The sequence below is a fragment of the Buceros rhinoceros genome, unplaced genomic scaffold (assembly GCF_000710305.1).
Source record: "Buceros rhinoceros silvestris isolate BGI_N320 unplaced genomic scaffold, ASM71030v1 scaffold26718, whole genome shotgun sequence".
Classification (NCBI taxonomy): domain Eukaryota; kingdom Metazoa; phylum Chordata; class Aves; order Bucerotiformes; family Bucerotidae; genus Buceros; species Buceros rhinoceros.
This window is the reverse complement of record NW_010425596.1, coordinates 1-12,851: the sequence shown is the minus strand read 5'-3', so window position 1 is coordinate 12,851 and position 12,851 is coordinate 1. Positions and strand designations below refer to the sequence as shown.

At 37.3% G+C, this 12,851-nt stretch overlaps 1 protein-coding gene across 1 annotated transcript in view; it reads right to left on the bottom strand.

Annotated features, from left to right (window-relative positions):
- The window catches only part of LOC104497910 (tetratricopeptide repeat protein 27-like), a gene marked incomplete at its 5' end in the record, with an annotated part of 18,595 nt that extends 5,937 nt beyond the window's left edge, over window positions 1-12,658 (bottom strand). The window contains 3 exons of the mRNA XM_010141215.1: window positions 2,281-2,478; window positions 8,432-8,597; window positions 12,606-12,658. Of these exons, the coding sequence (XP_010139517.1) occupies window positions 2,281-2,478; window positions 8,432-8,597; window positions 12,606-12,658 (417 nt within the window). The remainder of the gene's footprint in view (window positions 1-2,280; window positions 2,479-8,431; window positions 8,598-12,605) is intronic.
- Between the last annotated feature and the right edge of the window lie 193 nt (window positions 12,659-12,851).

Sequence of the window (12,851 nt, the reverse complement as noted above, 5' to 3'; positions counted from 1 at the left end):
CAGCAGGAAGCTTGAAGGTTGGAAAGATTCTTTGGTTGGAAAGGGGAGGACTGGACTATATTCACCATAGGAAAGAATTAAGTACTGAATGAGGTGGCAAGTTGGATACATAAAGGTGTAAGAGTAAATATATGCTAAGCTAAAGAAAAAAAAAATCCCACAAACTCAACACTTCAATAGTTTTACACTCCTAACTTGTAAACTCTGACTTTGATTCAATTTACAAAGCACTGTTGTCAACTGTGACTGTAGACTCTTGCAATTCATGGCATCAGATACAGCAGCAGAGCAGAAAAGTCAAAAACCCCAACAAATTCTGAATAAAACAACATCAAATATGGCGGCAGAGCAGAAGAGTAAAAGAAATCAACAACCAACCCACACCTTACAACAGCCAGACATGCAAGGCTGTTCTTTTAAATGCTATGTTCAGAAAAAAAATGGTTCAATATAATTAAAGCTGCACTAAATGAACTATTACATAATGGAATAAATAAAGGTCAAACCCTACATCCGTAAGGAGGTACATGACACTGTGATAGATCTGTTGCCATCTCTCTGTCCTATGATGCCACAATATAGTAAATAATGCTCTTTCAGAATTCATTGACCTTTTACATAATAAATATGGGTGGAAAACTGTAATGAATTTTTCTACAGATAGTTATATTCACTTAATACCTGGCTGACACACAATGTTGCTTGTGACAGTGAAGCCATAAGTACTGGTATTAACATTTGCATGTTATAATACGGTAACAGAAAATCTACCGGAATGATCTAGTGTATTGTGAAATAATTTTTACACTGTAAATTACTCCACGCTGTGGCTGTAGGCCACATGTTTTGCCCTTTCATGATCTATGTCTATACCAGGATACTTGTATGCACACATAACCATACCTTAAAGTATTTATAAACCTCATTCCATTCTGCAAGGCAAGCTCGACCATAAGCGTGTCCTGTCTACTCTGCAAATTGAAACCACGTTGATAACTGGCTTAGTGAAATATACAGTGATGTAACCAGATTCTGAAATGATTACATTTATAGTATAGACAGGGCCTTTGCTACTTTGCATGTCCCAGCAAGAATCTGAGGATATATTACAGGATATTGCAGTGTCTGTATTTCTGAATTCTGAACAGGCCCTTTTATTGTTCAGCTGTAAAGAAAAACAGGAAAGGAAAAAAGGGAGGAATTGGGGGTATAACGGACATCAGCAATAACTTAAAAAGGCATTCCACAGGGCAGAGCATATGGAGGGAGGAAGCCAATGACCAAGACCCAAATAATTCTAAGTGTAACCCCACGGTTTGTAGGTCCAACCATGTGCCCACTATGCTTGACATCAAGCGACAGCAATCCTCCAGGCTGACATTTTTGCCCAGGCGAAAGGTATACCCCCTTCTAGGAAACACATACTGCACGCTGACCTCGCGTATTTTCAGCTTCAGTGAAGATCTGATAACCCGTTAGCATTTTTGGAGGGTGCAATGCTACTGGAATTTTGGAAATTTAATACCAACTGCAAGGTACATTCAGGCATACAACACAGTAAACACTCCTAGCAGCGCAGAGCGGTTATTTTGTAAACGCAATCAACTCAATGACCTGGGAAGCAATAGGAACAAGAGATGGCATTAATGTAGCAAAACCAGAGATACGTAAAGAGAAACCAACAGTTCAACACATCAGAAGTTAAACAGCATTACTTAATTCTATTTTAAGCTAAGTAAGAAGAAAACACTTTTACTTTGGGAACTCTGACTGTGGTATAGACTATCTGAAATGCATTTTGCTTCGTGATTGTGAAGAAGAATACAGATTGCTTACAGGATGCCACAGGATCATTCCATTAAGATCCACTTTTTTCTAGAAACTGCAATATCTTGTCCTTAGAATCAAAGATTCTAATTAAAGAAAACCCAACAAACCCACTGCCATTAGATTACAGACATTAGATTGCTGCCAAAAACCCTTCCAGAATACAAATCCAAGGCAACACGCACATGCTGTGATAGGATGTTTTTAAAGGAAATACTGATAAGAGACAGATTTAAAAAAAAAAACAACCCACAAAACCTGATGTGAAACATCTTACTCCTGTTAGATAATAAAAATGTGTGCTGTAGGAACATCAAAAGCAGAATACAAGCATATGGAAATGCTAAAGCAAACCATAAGCATGTCTTAACTATAGCTCTATAGTTTGTTAGAGAACAGAAGGTTTGCACCAGAACTGTGTATCTGTAAAAATGCATACCTCAGCACATTTACCTTTTCAGTGTCTTCACTACTATCATTCTGTCCATCTCCATAAAGTCGGGCATAAATTCTCCAGATCTCCCCATCATTTGTCACTCGTGAAGTCACTCTGCCCAAGAGCTCTTGCAATTTCCCCTTCAATCCACTCGCTGCCTCTCCAGTGCGATCTGCCATACCATCCACTACCGCTCTGACCAGAATAGCCAGCACCTTACAGCAACAGGAAAGAGTTTTCATTTCAGCTCAAATCAACATCAATAGATTTAATGGCATCTGCGACATTTGGTCTCTATTAATGATTCAGTACCATACAAATATAGTACTCTACTGACAAGTACAGAATTTACTATGAAATACACTGTTAGGGGAGACATCCAGCTATTTTAAACCTCAGCCATAAGAGTCTATGGTTGGTGAAGATAAAGAGGCCAAAGAGCAAAGACAGAAATCTGGGTTACTGGGACAGGCTAGCGTGAAAGAGCATGGAACAGGAAATTGTGGCAGTATCCTGAAGATATTTTCACTTTCTAATATGGTTATAAACAAATCAGTAACCAGGCGGAGCTAGGTTCATTTGGATAATGGCAGACACTGTTGTTTACAGGACCTCTATTTAACTACCTGCAGAAACTGAAAGATGTACAGTGGATGAGATGGAAATTGGAAGGCAACTGATTACCACCTTGGGAAACGTTGTGTTTGATGCAATTCTGGAGAATTAAACTAGTCAAGTCAGTTTGATCAAACTTTTTACAGTACTAATTTAATGGCTGTACTTTGAGTCACTGGTTTGAGAACGTGGGATCTGACCCACAGAAATGCTGAGCACATGCAGCTGCTGGTGAACTCAGTGGGCGATGGGCTTTGCATGTATAAAACGCTATATAATATTAAGTGTCCCTGAAAAAAAAACGAGTCTCCCTGTCCCAAACTGGACACCAAAAATTAGAAAAAAGTTTTGCTGTGCCTCAGTTCCTTCTCTGTAAAACGAGGAACAGCAAATGTAAATGAAGACATTGGATTATATGGGTGAATTAGAAGAAAATAAAGCCCAGAAAAGCTGTGGTTTATTACGGGAGAACTACCTGTTCGGTGTAGTGCATGAGACACAGACTGGGGAAGAAATAATGACCAAAGCAAACCAGGAGTCTCATAAGGCTTGCATTCAAGACAGGCCAGTGAGGGGTGATCAAACACCTTCATGCTGGTACTTCCTAACTTTGCAACTTTTTTGTCCATTGGATATTAATATTTAGAATGAAATCACATTAATCACAATATTAGTGTCAAGACAGTAATAAAACCAATTTCCGAGATGATCTGTGAATAGCCCCAAACCACACAAAGATACTGCTACTCTAGAAAAAGTAGGATGGGGTACATCCTCATAAACTAAGGTGTAGGTTTACTGGCAAAAATTAATGCAAAAATGACAGTATCAAAATATATTACATTTACATTTAAAAACATAATGCGGTTTATTATTTCTGATATGTCATTTTCCCAAAAGAACTTTTCTTCTATAGAATGACTCAATTAACATGCATCTCAGGAATTAAATACTGAGTTTTCTAAGATACAGGAAATCTTTGGCAAAACAACCCAAATAATCAAAATGGCTGATGTTATAAAATAAATCTTCATAACAGAAAAAAATAGGAAAAAAATTATCTCCCAGGTATCTTTTCAGAATCATTAAGAAATCATAGTAGTATCTGAACTGCAGCTAAACAGCTCCTTCCTCCTCCCTCCCAAACCATAACAGTACAGCCCTTATAAAATGTGGCTGTTTGTTCCTTACTTTTCTGTAAAGAGCTCAGATTTTCACTTAAGACAATAGAAAATACGATCAACCATTAACAGTCTGAAGGTTCTGAAATTCATATTCGTGATTTGGAATCCAAATGACTAAAACACATCATTAAATGAATCGGGTCTTCTATAATGTTTTGCTTGAAAAATACTTAGCAAGCACTGATATTTCCATTACTACAGCATTGTAATAAAAAGTAAAAGAGGTGTAAGAAGAAACATTAAACTATGTTCTCTTTTGAAAACAAACAGGAACTGATCCTGAAGATTCATATATACATGTATGACTTCTCAATCAATAGCTCAGTAACAAAATTGTTACACAAAGTCCATGAATACCACGTACAGTTATCAAGAGTTTTACAGCAAATTATATTCTTTTTGTACACGGAAAAAAATTTCCTGAGTCAGTAGGATTTAGCAAATGAAAAATCCATATTCCATAGAGTTCAGGTTTTGCTTACACTTTCATCTTAATAATCTCTCTCTTTTTTTGTAATTCATCATGTAAGGTTTAGTACGACAGCAGTTAAAACTAGTGTGAAGGGCTGGATTAAAGGGTCCATTAAACAGTAATGAATAATTACCACTACTTGGCTGTGTCTAGTTGTTAAATAAAGCTATTTCAAATTGCAAGTGAATTGTGCCAATCATCAGAGAGTATTAGCAATGTAACAGAACTTTTATTTTTTTAAATGCATCTTTTAATGAACTGGGCTCCATATGACCACTGTGCAGAGTGTTTAGTATGACATCACACCATCTGCATTCCTTCTCCTCCTTTGCTTTTGTGAATAACGTGTGTTTACTAAAAAGAGAACAAAAACCACCATGTGACAAAAACTTAGAAACAAACCCAATAATTTTTAAATGCTGTGATTGTGATGAGTTAATCTCATTCCACAATTATTCTCCAAATGGCTCCTTTCATGCAAAAAAATTCACTTGGTCAAACCATTTGTAGAAGCTTCATGAATACTAATCAAACTTGGCAGTGCTCAGATAAGAAGAGAGCCCTCAGACACCAGATCCACAATGACAAATCTGCAGTCTGTGAGCTCTCCCTATGCCTTTCCCAAATTAAAGCTTTATAATAAAAGACAATTGTCATTAGTGATATCCTGAAAAGAAACAGAGCTCTGGAAATTACTAACTCCTACCCTTGCTCCTCAAAATCCTCTTGGAACATGCTCTTGCAGTCTTTTATTAGAAACGGTCTGGCAATGTGAACTGATGAAATGAGGATGATTATCTGATGGAGGGGCTAAGAGAAAAACTTTGCTAGATTCTCAAGAACACAGATTTGCAGAATTTGTCCATACTTTTGAATCAATATTCTTTTACAGCACAGGATGAAGATCTGGTTTCTGAAAACAAAACAGCTTTTCCACCCACAAAATAACTGTTATTCACAAAAATGCAGCTTTCCAAGTAAAAAAGACTGGTTGCCTCCACAAGCACACATGTGGTACTTTGCAGAAATCTTACGTGTATATTTACTGTCTCAGGTTAGTAATTCAGAGCCTAAAACGATTATGATAACAGGTAAGGCTTTCTCCTTGGGTCCTTTTTAGTGACCGATCTACTAGCTGAAACTACAGATAATTCAGTTAGCCTTTGTCTTTTTATTATGTAACATCCTTATTAAAGGTTTTCACTGTATATTTCAACGTAGGTTCATGAAAATTAAAAGGAATACAGAACTTCGAGGAATTTTAAGAACTGGGAAGGAAGGAAGGAAGGTAAGAAAGTGTGCTTATAACATTTAAGAGAAATACTAGGAAACTGAGACTTTGGAAAAGCGTGTCCTTCGCTGTAATCTTTTATTGCGTTGTGGCTCATATAAAAAGAGCCCTTCAGCTTTTTCTTTTTCAATTCTGGCTGCAGAATCTGGACATACACATCTTCAAGCCTCATGATATCCTGATCTCAGAATCTTTGCAACAAGGATGACAGCGTTAAATAACTAGAATAGCTTAGAAGCAAAATTTCCCCAAACTGCACTCTGCACTCAAGTCTGGCACAAAAAAATATCAACGGCTTAAAAGAAATTACAGATGAAGATACGAAAGCCTTACTGTTATTAGAAGAAATTAGTGATTTACGAATATGACTTCATACTATGCTGAAACAAAAGAATCTGACGTAGCTACACAAACCAAGGACATTTCAAATTATATAATCAATTGCACACCCTTAATTGATTCATTCAGTCTCACGAGAGGTATTCTGCAACGATGATTATGTCAAAAGTGTTTGGTGATTGGCTTTGTGTTTTCACAAAGAACTGGAATAAAAGACTAAACTTGCTTCTTCCAGCACATTTATTTTTCTGGATTTTTAAATACCTACCTTCCTTCTCATCACTATGTTATCTAGCTTAGAAGTCTATCAATTAAAATCTATAATGACTACAATACTGAATATAACCTGGGAGAAAATCATATTATTTTGCAAGGAAATGGAAGTGTATGCTTCCACTTATGTTCCATGATTTTACTTTGTTAAAATACGATTGCACAAGAGCACCTCTACTTAAAACAGGCCAGTTGGTAACTGGGAGAGGCCCAGAAATTCATGGTGAGCTTTGTAAACAGTCTCAGCAGAAGCTTTCAGTTTTATGTGGGTTTTTTGTTTTGTTTTGCTATGGGAATACTCTTCCTTGTAAGATTATTGATTAAAGGCTCTCTGAAATTCTTTAATCAGGCTCTGAGGTTTTTCTTGGCCAACTACTAAAATCCTTCTAACTGAGGAAACTGTATTAGAAGTTATGATGAAACCCATAAAGCACTTTAGTTATCAGAAGCCAAACTTAAAATTAGGAGGCAAAAAACCGTAGGATACATAGCCTATATATACTTTTGTAAAAATGATAAAGCTGTATGAGAACAAGATGAAAAAAAGAGTTATTCAACAAAAATAGAAATTTAGTGCAAGCAATATCCCCAAATATTTTAATAAAATATCCTACAGAAAATTTGTCAAAACACACTAATAGGAGTCTGTACCATCTCAAAATACCTAAAATGGACAAATACATGTAGAAAGTTCTACTCCTGGTCAGCAGTCAATCTAATTAAAATAATGCAGTAGAACACCTCTAAAAATGTTATTTAAAATAACAATTGAAAAAAAAAAATCATTAAAAAAAGCCAACCTTCTCCAAGATGTTCCATGAATAAACACACAGGCCCTACCAGTGCCACAAAACTGTAGCTGCCAAACTGATCTTTACCACAGGTAAGACTAGTCTCCATAGACATATTTTAATGCAAAGAGTTTGACACCTTTTCATGTTCAGCCATATCAAACCCAAAAGACTTTATTCATACAGAATGGTATCCTGTGCATGGTTGGCTTTATAGCAGTAAATATTGTACTCACATACAATTTGTTATTAAAAAGTAACAAACACCCCCTCCCCATCAACAAATGAGATGTTTCCACAGCCGTAATTAATTCTGTCTGTTCTCTCTCCTCGTGACTGGTCTCAAAGTCCCAAGATCCAAAAAAGCTGCTTTTAATCATTTTATGTTTTAAGAATAGGACCACACTCCGGGGATCAATGACGAGCAGCCGCTCTTACCCTCGTACTATAAGAGCTCATAAACTCTTCAACCAGATCCATCATTTTGCAAAGGCTTTTGGAGGTGTTTCACTACCCTGCTTAAGGAATTCTTTGGCTTGTCTTTCAGATTCACCTTGCTATTTTCACAGCGTACAGGACCCTGCTTGGATCAGGACCTGGGTATAGGCAAGGTAACATCCCAGCTGAAGCTGTTAAAGTAGGCACTCCAGATTTTGTCCAGAGCTTACGTTCACAAACACTGAAGTTAAGTAAACTTAACCGAACTATACTGAAAGATGAATATAATACCTCCTTTATTTGTCTTCTGATTATTAAGAATCAATGTTCTGACTGCACTGAATTCAATCTATGAAACTTAACTCACTTTCAAATGCTCGTTTATGAAATTTTCAAACGCATGGGTAAAACTTACCTTTCTTTAAACTAAATTTATTATTTTTGATATCAAGACATGCAGGAACAATATGGAAAGATAAGGTTATGCATTGTATCTTATTTAAGAATAACTCTTAAACTGAAAAGACTCATATTTGTCCTTCCATAAGTTTAACACAATCTAGATGTAAACGTTTTCCTTTTTGTCCATTTTTATTTTAAATACTTTGTCTTACAGTCCAGATCTCAAAAAATTAAATGGCTTGCCTACATAACTTCATTGGTATGTGTACTATCATTACCGATAGCATTATCAGCAGAAATCTCTCTGTTTCATAAGAAAAATTAATGAACATATTGGATGACTTAACATGAAAACTTCCCCACCTGTGTATCCTTGTACTTTTCTTTTAAGTCCATGAGCCGGTGATAAGCTTTAATTGCTTCTGAAAACTCTCCAACATCCGTACTGGTGAGAAGATAGTTTTCCCATATTTGCCAGTGCTCATAGTTGCACTTGAGAGCTTCTTGGAGGGTTCGAAATGCTTTAATTCTAATCAACAATAAAAAAGAACAGAAAAGATTTAACATAGAAGATTTCTATACTACAAACAGTTGGCTTTGTATCAACTAAAAAGCTGCTTATTCAAAAAATTACGTTTAGAAAACAGTGCAAAAGTTATTGTTCATTACTGACAATACTGATACTTCCTTAATCTCTCTCGCCAATTACTTTCTATCAGTTCACAGCACAGTATGCTCTGTAGAGTCTGAACTAGGTAATTTCTATGTTAGCTCTTATAATTAGGGTTTGACAAAAATTCATTACAATCGTGCTACCCACGTGAATATTTTCTCTTCTGAAATTTTAACTGAAACCACAAGAAAACAATCTTACTTGTGCTGCAGTTGTAACACACATTTAACAAAAATCACTGAGTTCACGGCAGATGCAGAATGAGATTGACCCATTTCATCACACAAAGGAAGGTTACTTAACAGTAACAGCTTTCTGTGACTTATTTTAATCATTTGTACGTGGAAAACATGTACACCCATTGCACAGAAGCCCAGCATTTTCAACCATTTTTCCCTTATGTCAGCTGGAAGCTTTACTTGTACTGTTTCCTGACGCTACGCTGCTCAGTACAAATGTGTCAGAGTGGCGCCAAACACTATTAGGGCACTTCACCAAAGGTGCTGCCCAAGGAACCATCACACAGTGGCAGGAGAAAGGGTTGTGGAACAAAGTGTTGTGGAACAGCATAATTCCTAAGAAGTCACTCTCAAGTCAGGAATCATCTCTATTGTTTCACATGGATCAACTGCAGGCAACTCTTTTACCATTCCCTTACTCAAGGAGAGAAGTAATGGCATTCCCTGGTAAGGAACATAAGACAGTTTGGCCAAATCAAGAATATGGGCTGAAAGCAGCCGACCTACAGTTATCAAAGGTATGATCTTCTGCACAACATACAACCAATGCTACCAGAGAGGAGACAGGAGGAGTAAGAATCTTAATGCAATCTGAAGCATATGTTGGTAAAGGTCTGGGTGCCCACTGTTTGAACCCTTAAATGTACTGCCAAAAGTTTCAATAAATTTGAAACTTTAAAAAAGCTTTGCTAGAGAATCAGAATGATATGGTTCTAAGGACTTTAACAGACTGAAGTTTACTCTCAAGTGGACCTTCACAATATGTAGAAAAAACACAGAGGAATGAATTCCTTTAAATGAAAACTTGATTCAGTTTTCCCAGTCTGGTAAAAATCTTCTTTGAGGAAGTATGACAATAATTCTCTTCTCAGTAAAGATCATATAAAGATGGCTTGTTATCAAAATTTGCAGTTCACTTGCTCTATTGCTTGAGTTGCTAAACATGCTATCTCTAAAGAAAGACAGCTCAAAGAAATTTTGGTTGAGTTTCAAAAGAGGGTACAGGAGAGTGTAAATATCCCAGCCAGGAAAAGGCAATATCTAACTAGTGGATCAGACCATTAAAAGTCTGGAATGGCTGGGTCAGGAAAAAATGAAAATAACTGCCAATCTAAGCCCATATTTTTAAGAGTTCCCAAATACATGCAAAGCAAGCTGACTGACAGAGCAAGATTATCAAGGAAAACAGGTCATTTGGCATAGCTACAGCAGAATAGTCCACAAGCAGGATCTTCCCACGTTCTCTTTCTTTTTCTCTTCTGATATACGCAACGCTGTCAAGTAAGTGTACTTACACTTTGGTCTCCTCCACTGTTAACAGTCTTCATAAGGGATTTCAGACTCCAATTTTGACAGATTATATTGGAAAAGAACAGAAATCTGCTCCTTCCTCTCTGAGTTTTGTTACAATGGAAGTTGAGATCTGCCATGGCTCTCTGACAGGCTGGAAGATGCTCCAGCTGACTTGATTGTAGCCATGACCGCGGCAATACCTGTCTTCCCATGCTTACTGAAATTAAAATCAAAAGGAAACGAAAATACCTTTCCAGATAAAGACGATTTAGGAAGTAAAGAAGAAGTGATTAGATGTGGGCAGACCCCGGCAGGCCCCGGAAGAAGCCGAATTAGCCTAAGTAGAGAGGAGTCAGTCAGCAGCAGGAGGCGTGTTGTTTGGGAGGAGACAGAGAGGCTGGGTCAATGGGTGATTGGAGGAGAGTGCACTTGAAACCAATCCAAGCAGGGCACGCAGTGTAAACACTGTACTAGAAGAGTATAAAGCAGTGTGATAAGAGAGAAACTTTTCTTTAGCACTTTCTTTTCAATAAAGGCTTTGTGTGCACACAAGCTGTTTGTCGCATTGTCCATCCCGACCGATTGCGACAATTGGTGAGCCCAGCGTGATAGAAAAACTGACGTGATTGCAGAGGAATGGGCTGCAGAGGAGTGTGCTGCAGGACGAGGTGCAGCAGGGGACGGAGCTTGGCGAAGGAGTCTGCTTTGGTCCAGACCTGAGATTTGTACACCTGGGTTAACAGGTGAGCCGCCAAGAATGAGAACAAAGATTGAGTTTTCACAGCATGGAAAGCCTTACCAGAACACAGAGGAGTAAAGTGTAGCAATTATGAACTTAGATGGGAAGAAATCGGTCATGAGCTGTGGGATTTTGTCTCCTGAGGCGATACTGACACCACGAAATTAGCAACTATCTGGCAATTACTAATAGAGACTTTGAAAAATCACACAGCGGCACGAAATGGAGCTGACCCCCCCACGCAGCCCCCTGCGCAGGTGAGGTTTGAGAGTGAGCCAGCTTCTGCTGCAGCCGCTAAGGAATTCAGCCAATAGTGAAAATGACACACCTCCTGCTGCTGACTGACACCTCTCTACTTAGGCTAATTTGGCTTCTTCCTGGACGTGCTGGGGTCACGCCTACAATTGATGAACCCCAATTACCTTGAGAAACTGTTTCTGAAACTGCTCTTCAACACCTGCAGGATTAGCCTGTATGACCTCCCCCATCATCCCAAAAAATTTAGTCCCCAAATCATCATTGTTGCTATGTTAATAAAGTCCTCTAGGTTCTCAAAACAAACCCTCTATCTATTTAATAAATCATATAATGTTGGAGTATCCTTATCAGGGCAACAGTTAAACCAATTCATATCCAGACAAGAAACAGTAGGTAGTTCCAGTGCATCATCCTTTCTTGGAAAGCAGCAATCTTTCATTCAAAAGATGTGGGTGAGTACCAGTTTGTTCTGAGAAACAGGAGATCTAGATTTCAACACCCAGAGAATTTTTTCTGGCAAACTGAAGAGTAGAGGCTGTTTTCATCACAGTTAATTTTTTGGAGGAAATTCAGAATACGCAAAACCTGCGGACTCTTAAAAAGCAACTAAACCCAAAAAGCCAACAAACCCCCTTTCACATGGGTGTCAGCGAACTGTTTGCATATGCTTTTCAAGAAGACTTACACATTTTATATTTGTCTGTTCTGTGAGACTCTGCTAAGCCTTACCCAAATGCACAATCCCTGAGTGGGACTGATTTAAGGGCCTGGCTGGAGTAAAGCTTGATTTTGATGAGGGAGCAAAAGAAAACAGCTAAATATATATTTTTTTTTTCCCCACTTTTTTAATCCTCCCTCCACTTTTTTTTTTTTTGTTGCTAGCAAAATGAATTATGCTCAAGTGCACTATTACAGATATTCTCTGTTTTGAGAGTGGGTTAAACTAAGTCACACACAGCCTTGATCTGTAAGTGACTACACAAATGATCAAAGAAGTTGCTATTCCACAGCATATATCGTTTTAACTTCAAAGTCAAATTAGTTTGCGACTTTAACATGAATGTTTTGCGTTGGTCATACTTATGATATATTAAATAGTTTTAACAACAAAAAAGTGTAGGGCAAGAGCTTGCTACTTGCATAAAACTAATGAAACACTATTTCCTGTAAAATGAAATACATTATGAATGATCCAACCTGGGAGAGAACTGAAAGGATAAGAATTACAAAATATGAGGTAAAGATATCATAAGAATACAAAACTCTATGTCAGAAAAGGAAATCCCAATTATTTATTTTGGAAGCAGTATCTTCTAATCCTTTTGAAGTACTTACTTCTGTTTTAATCTGATATAAGCTGTTGATAAATTGTTCCAGGCCTCAGCATTCTGTAATGATAAAAGGAGAAGTACCAAATAAATGTTTCACTTGTATTAGGCTTACTTGATAAAAATATGTAAATTAAACTACTGTGAAATATCATTGATTTTGCTAATCCCACCTATCAACACATTTTCTACAAAGTAGTCAAAATTGAAATTGAGATTTTAATATTAATATATATTATTTTTATAATGAAAC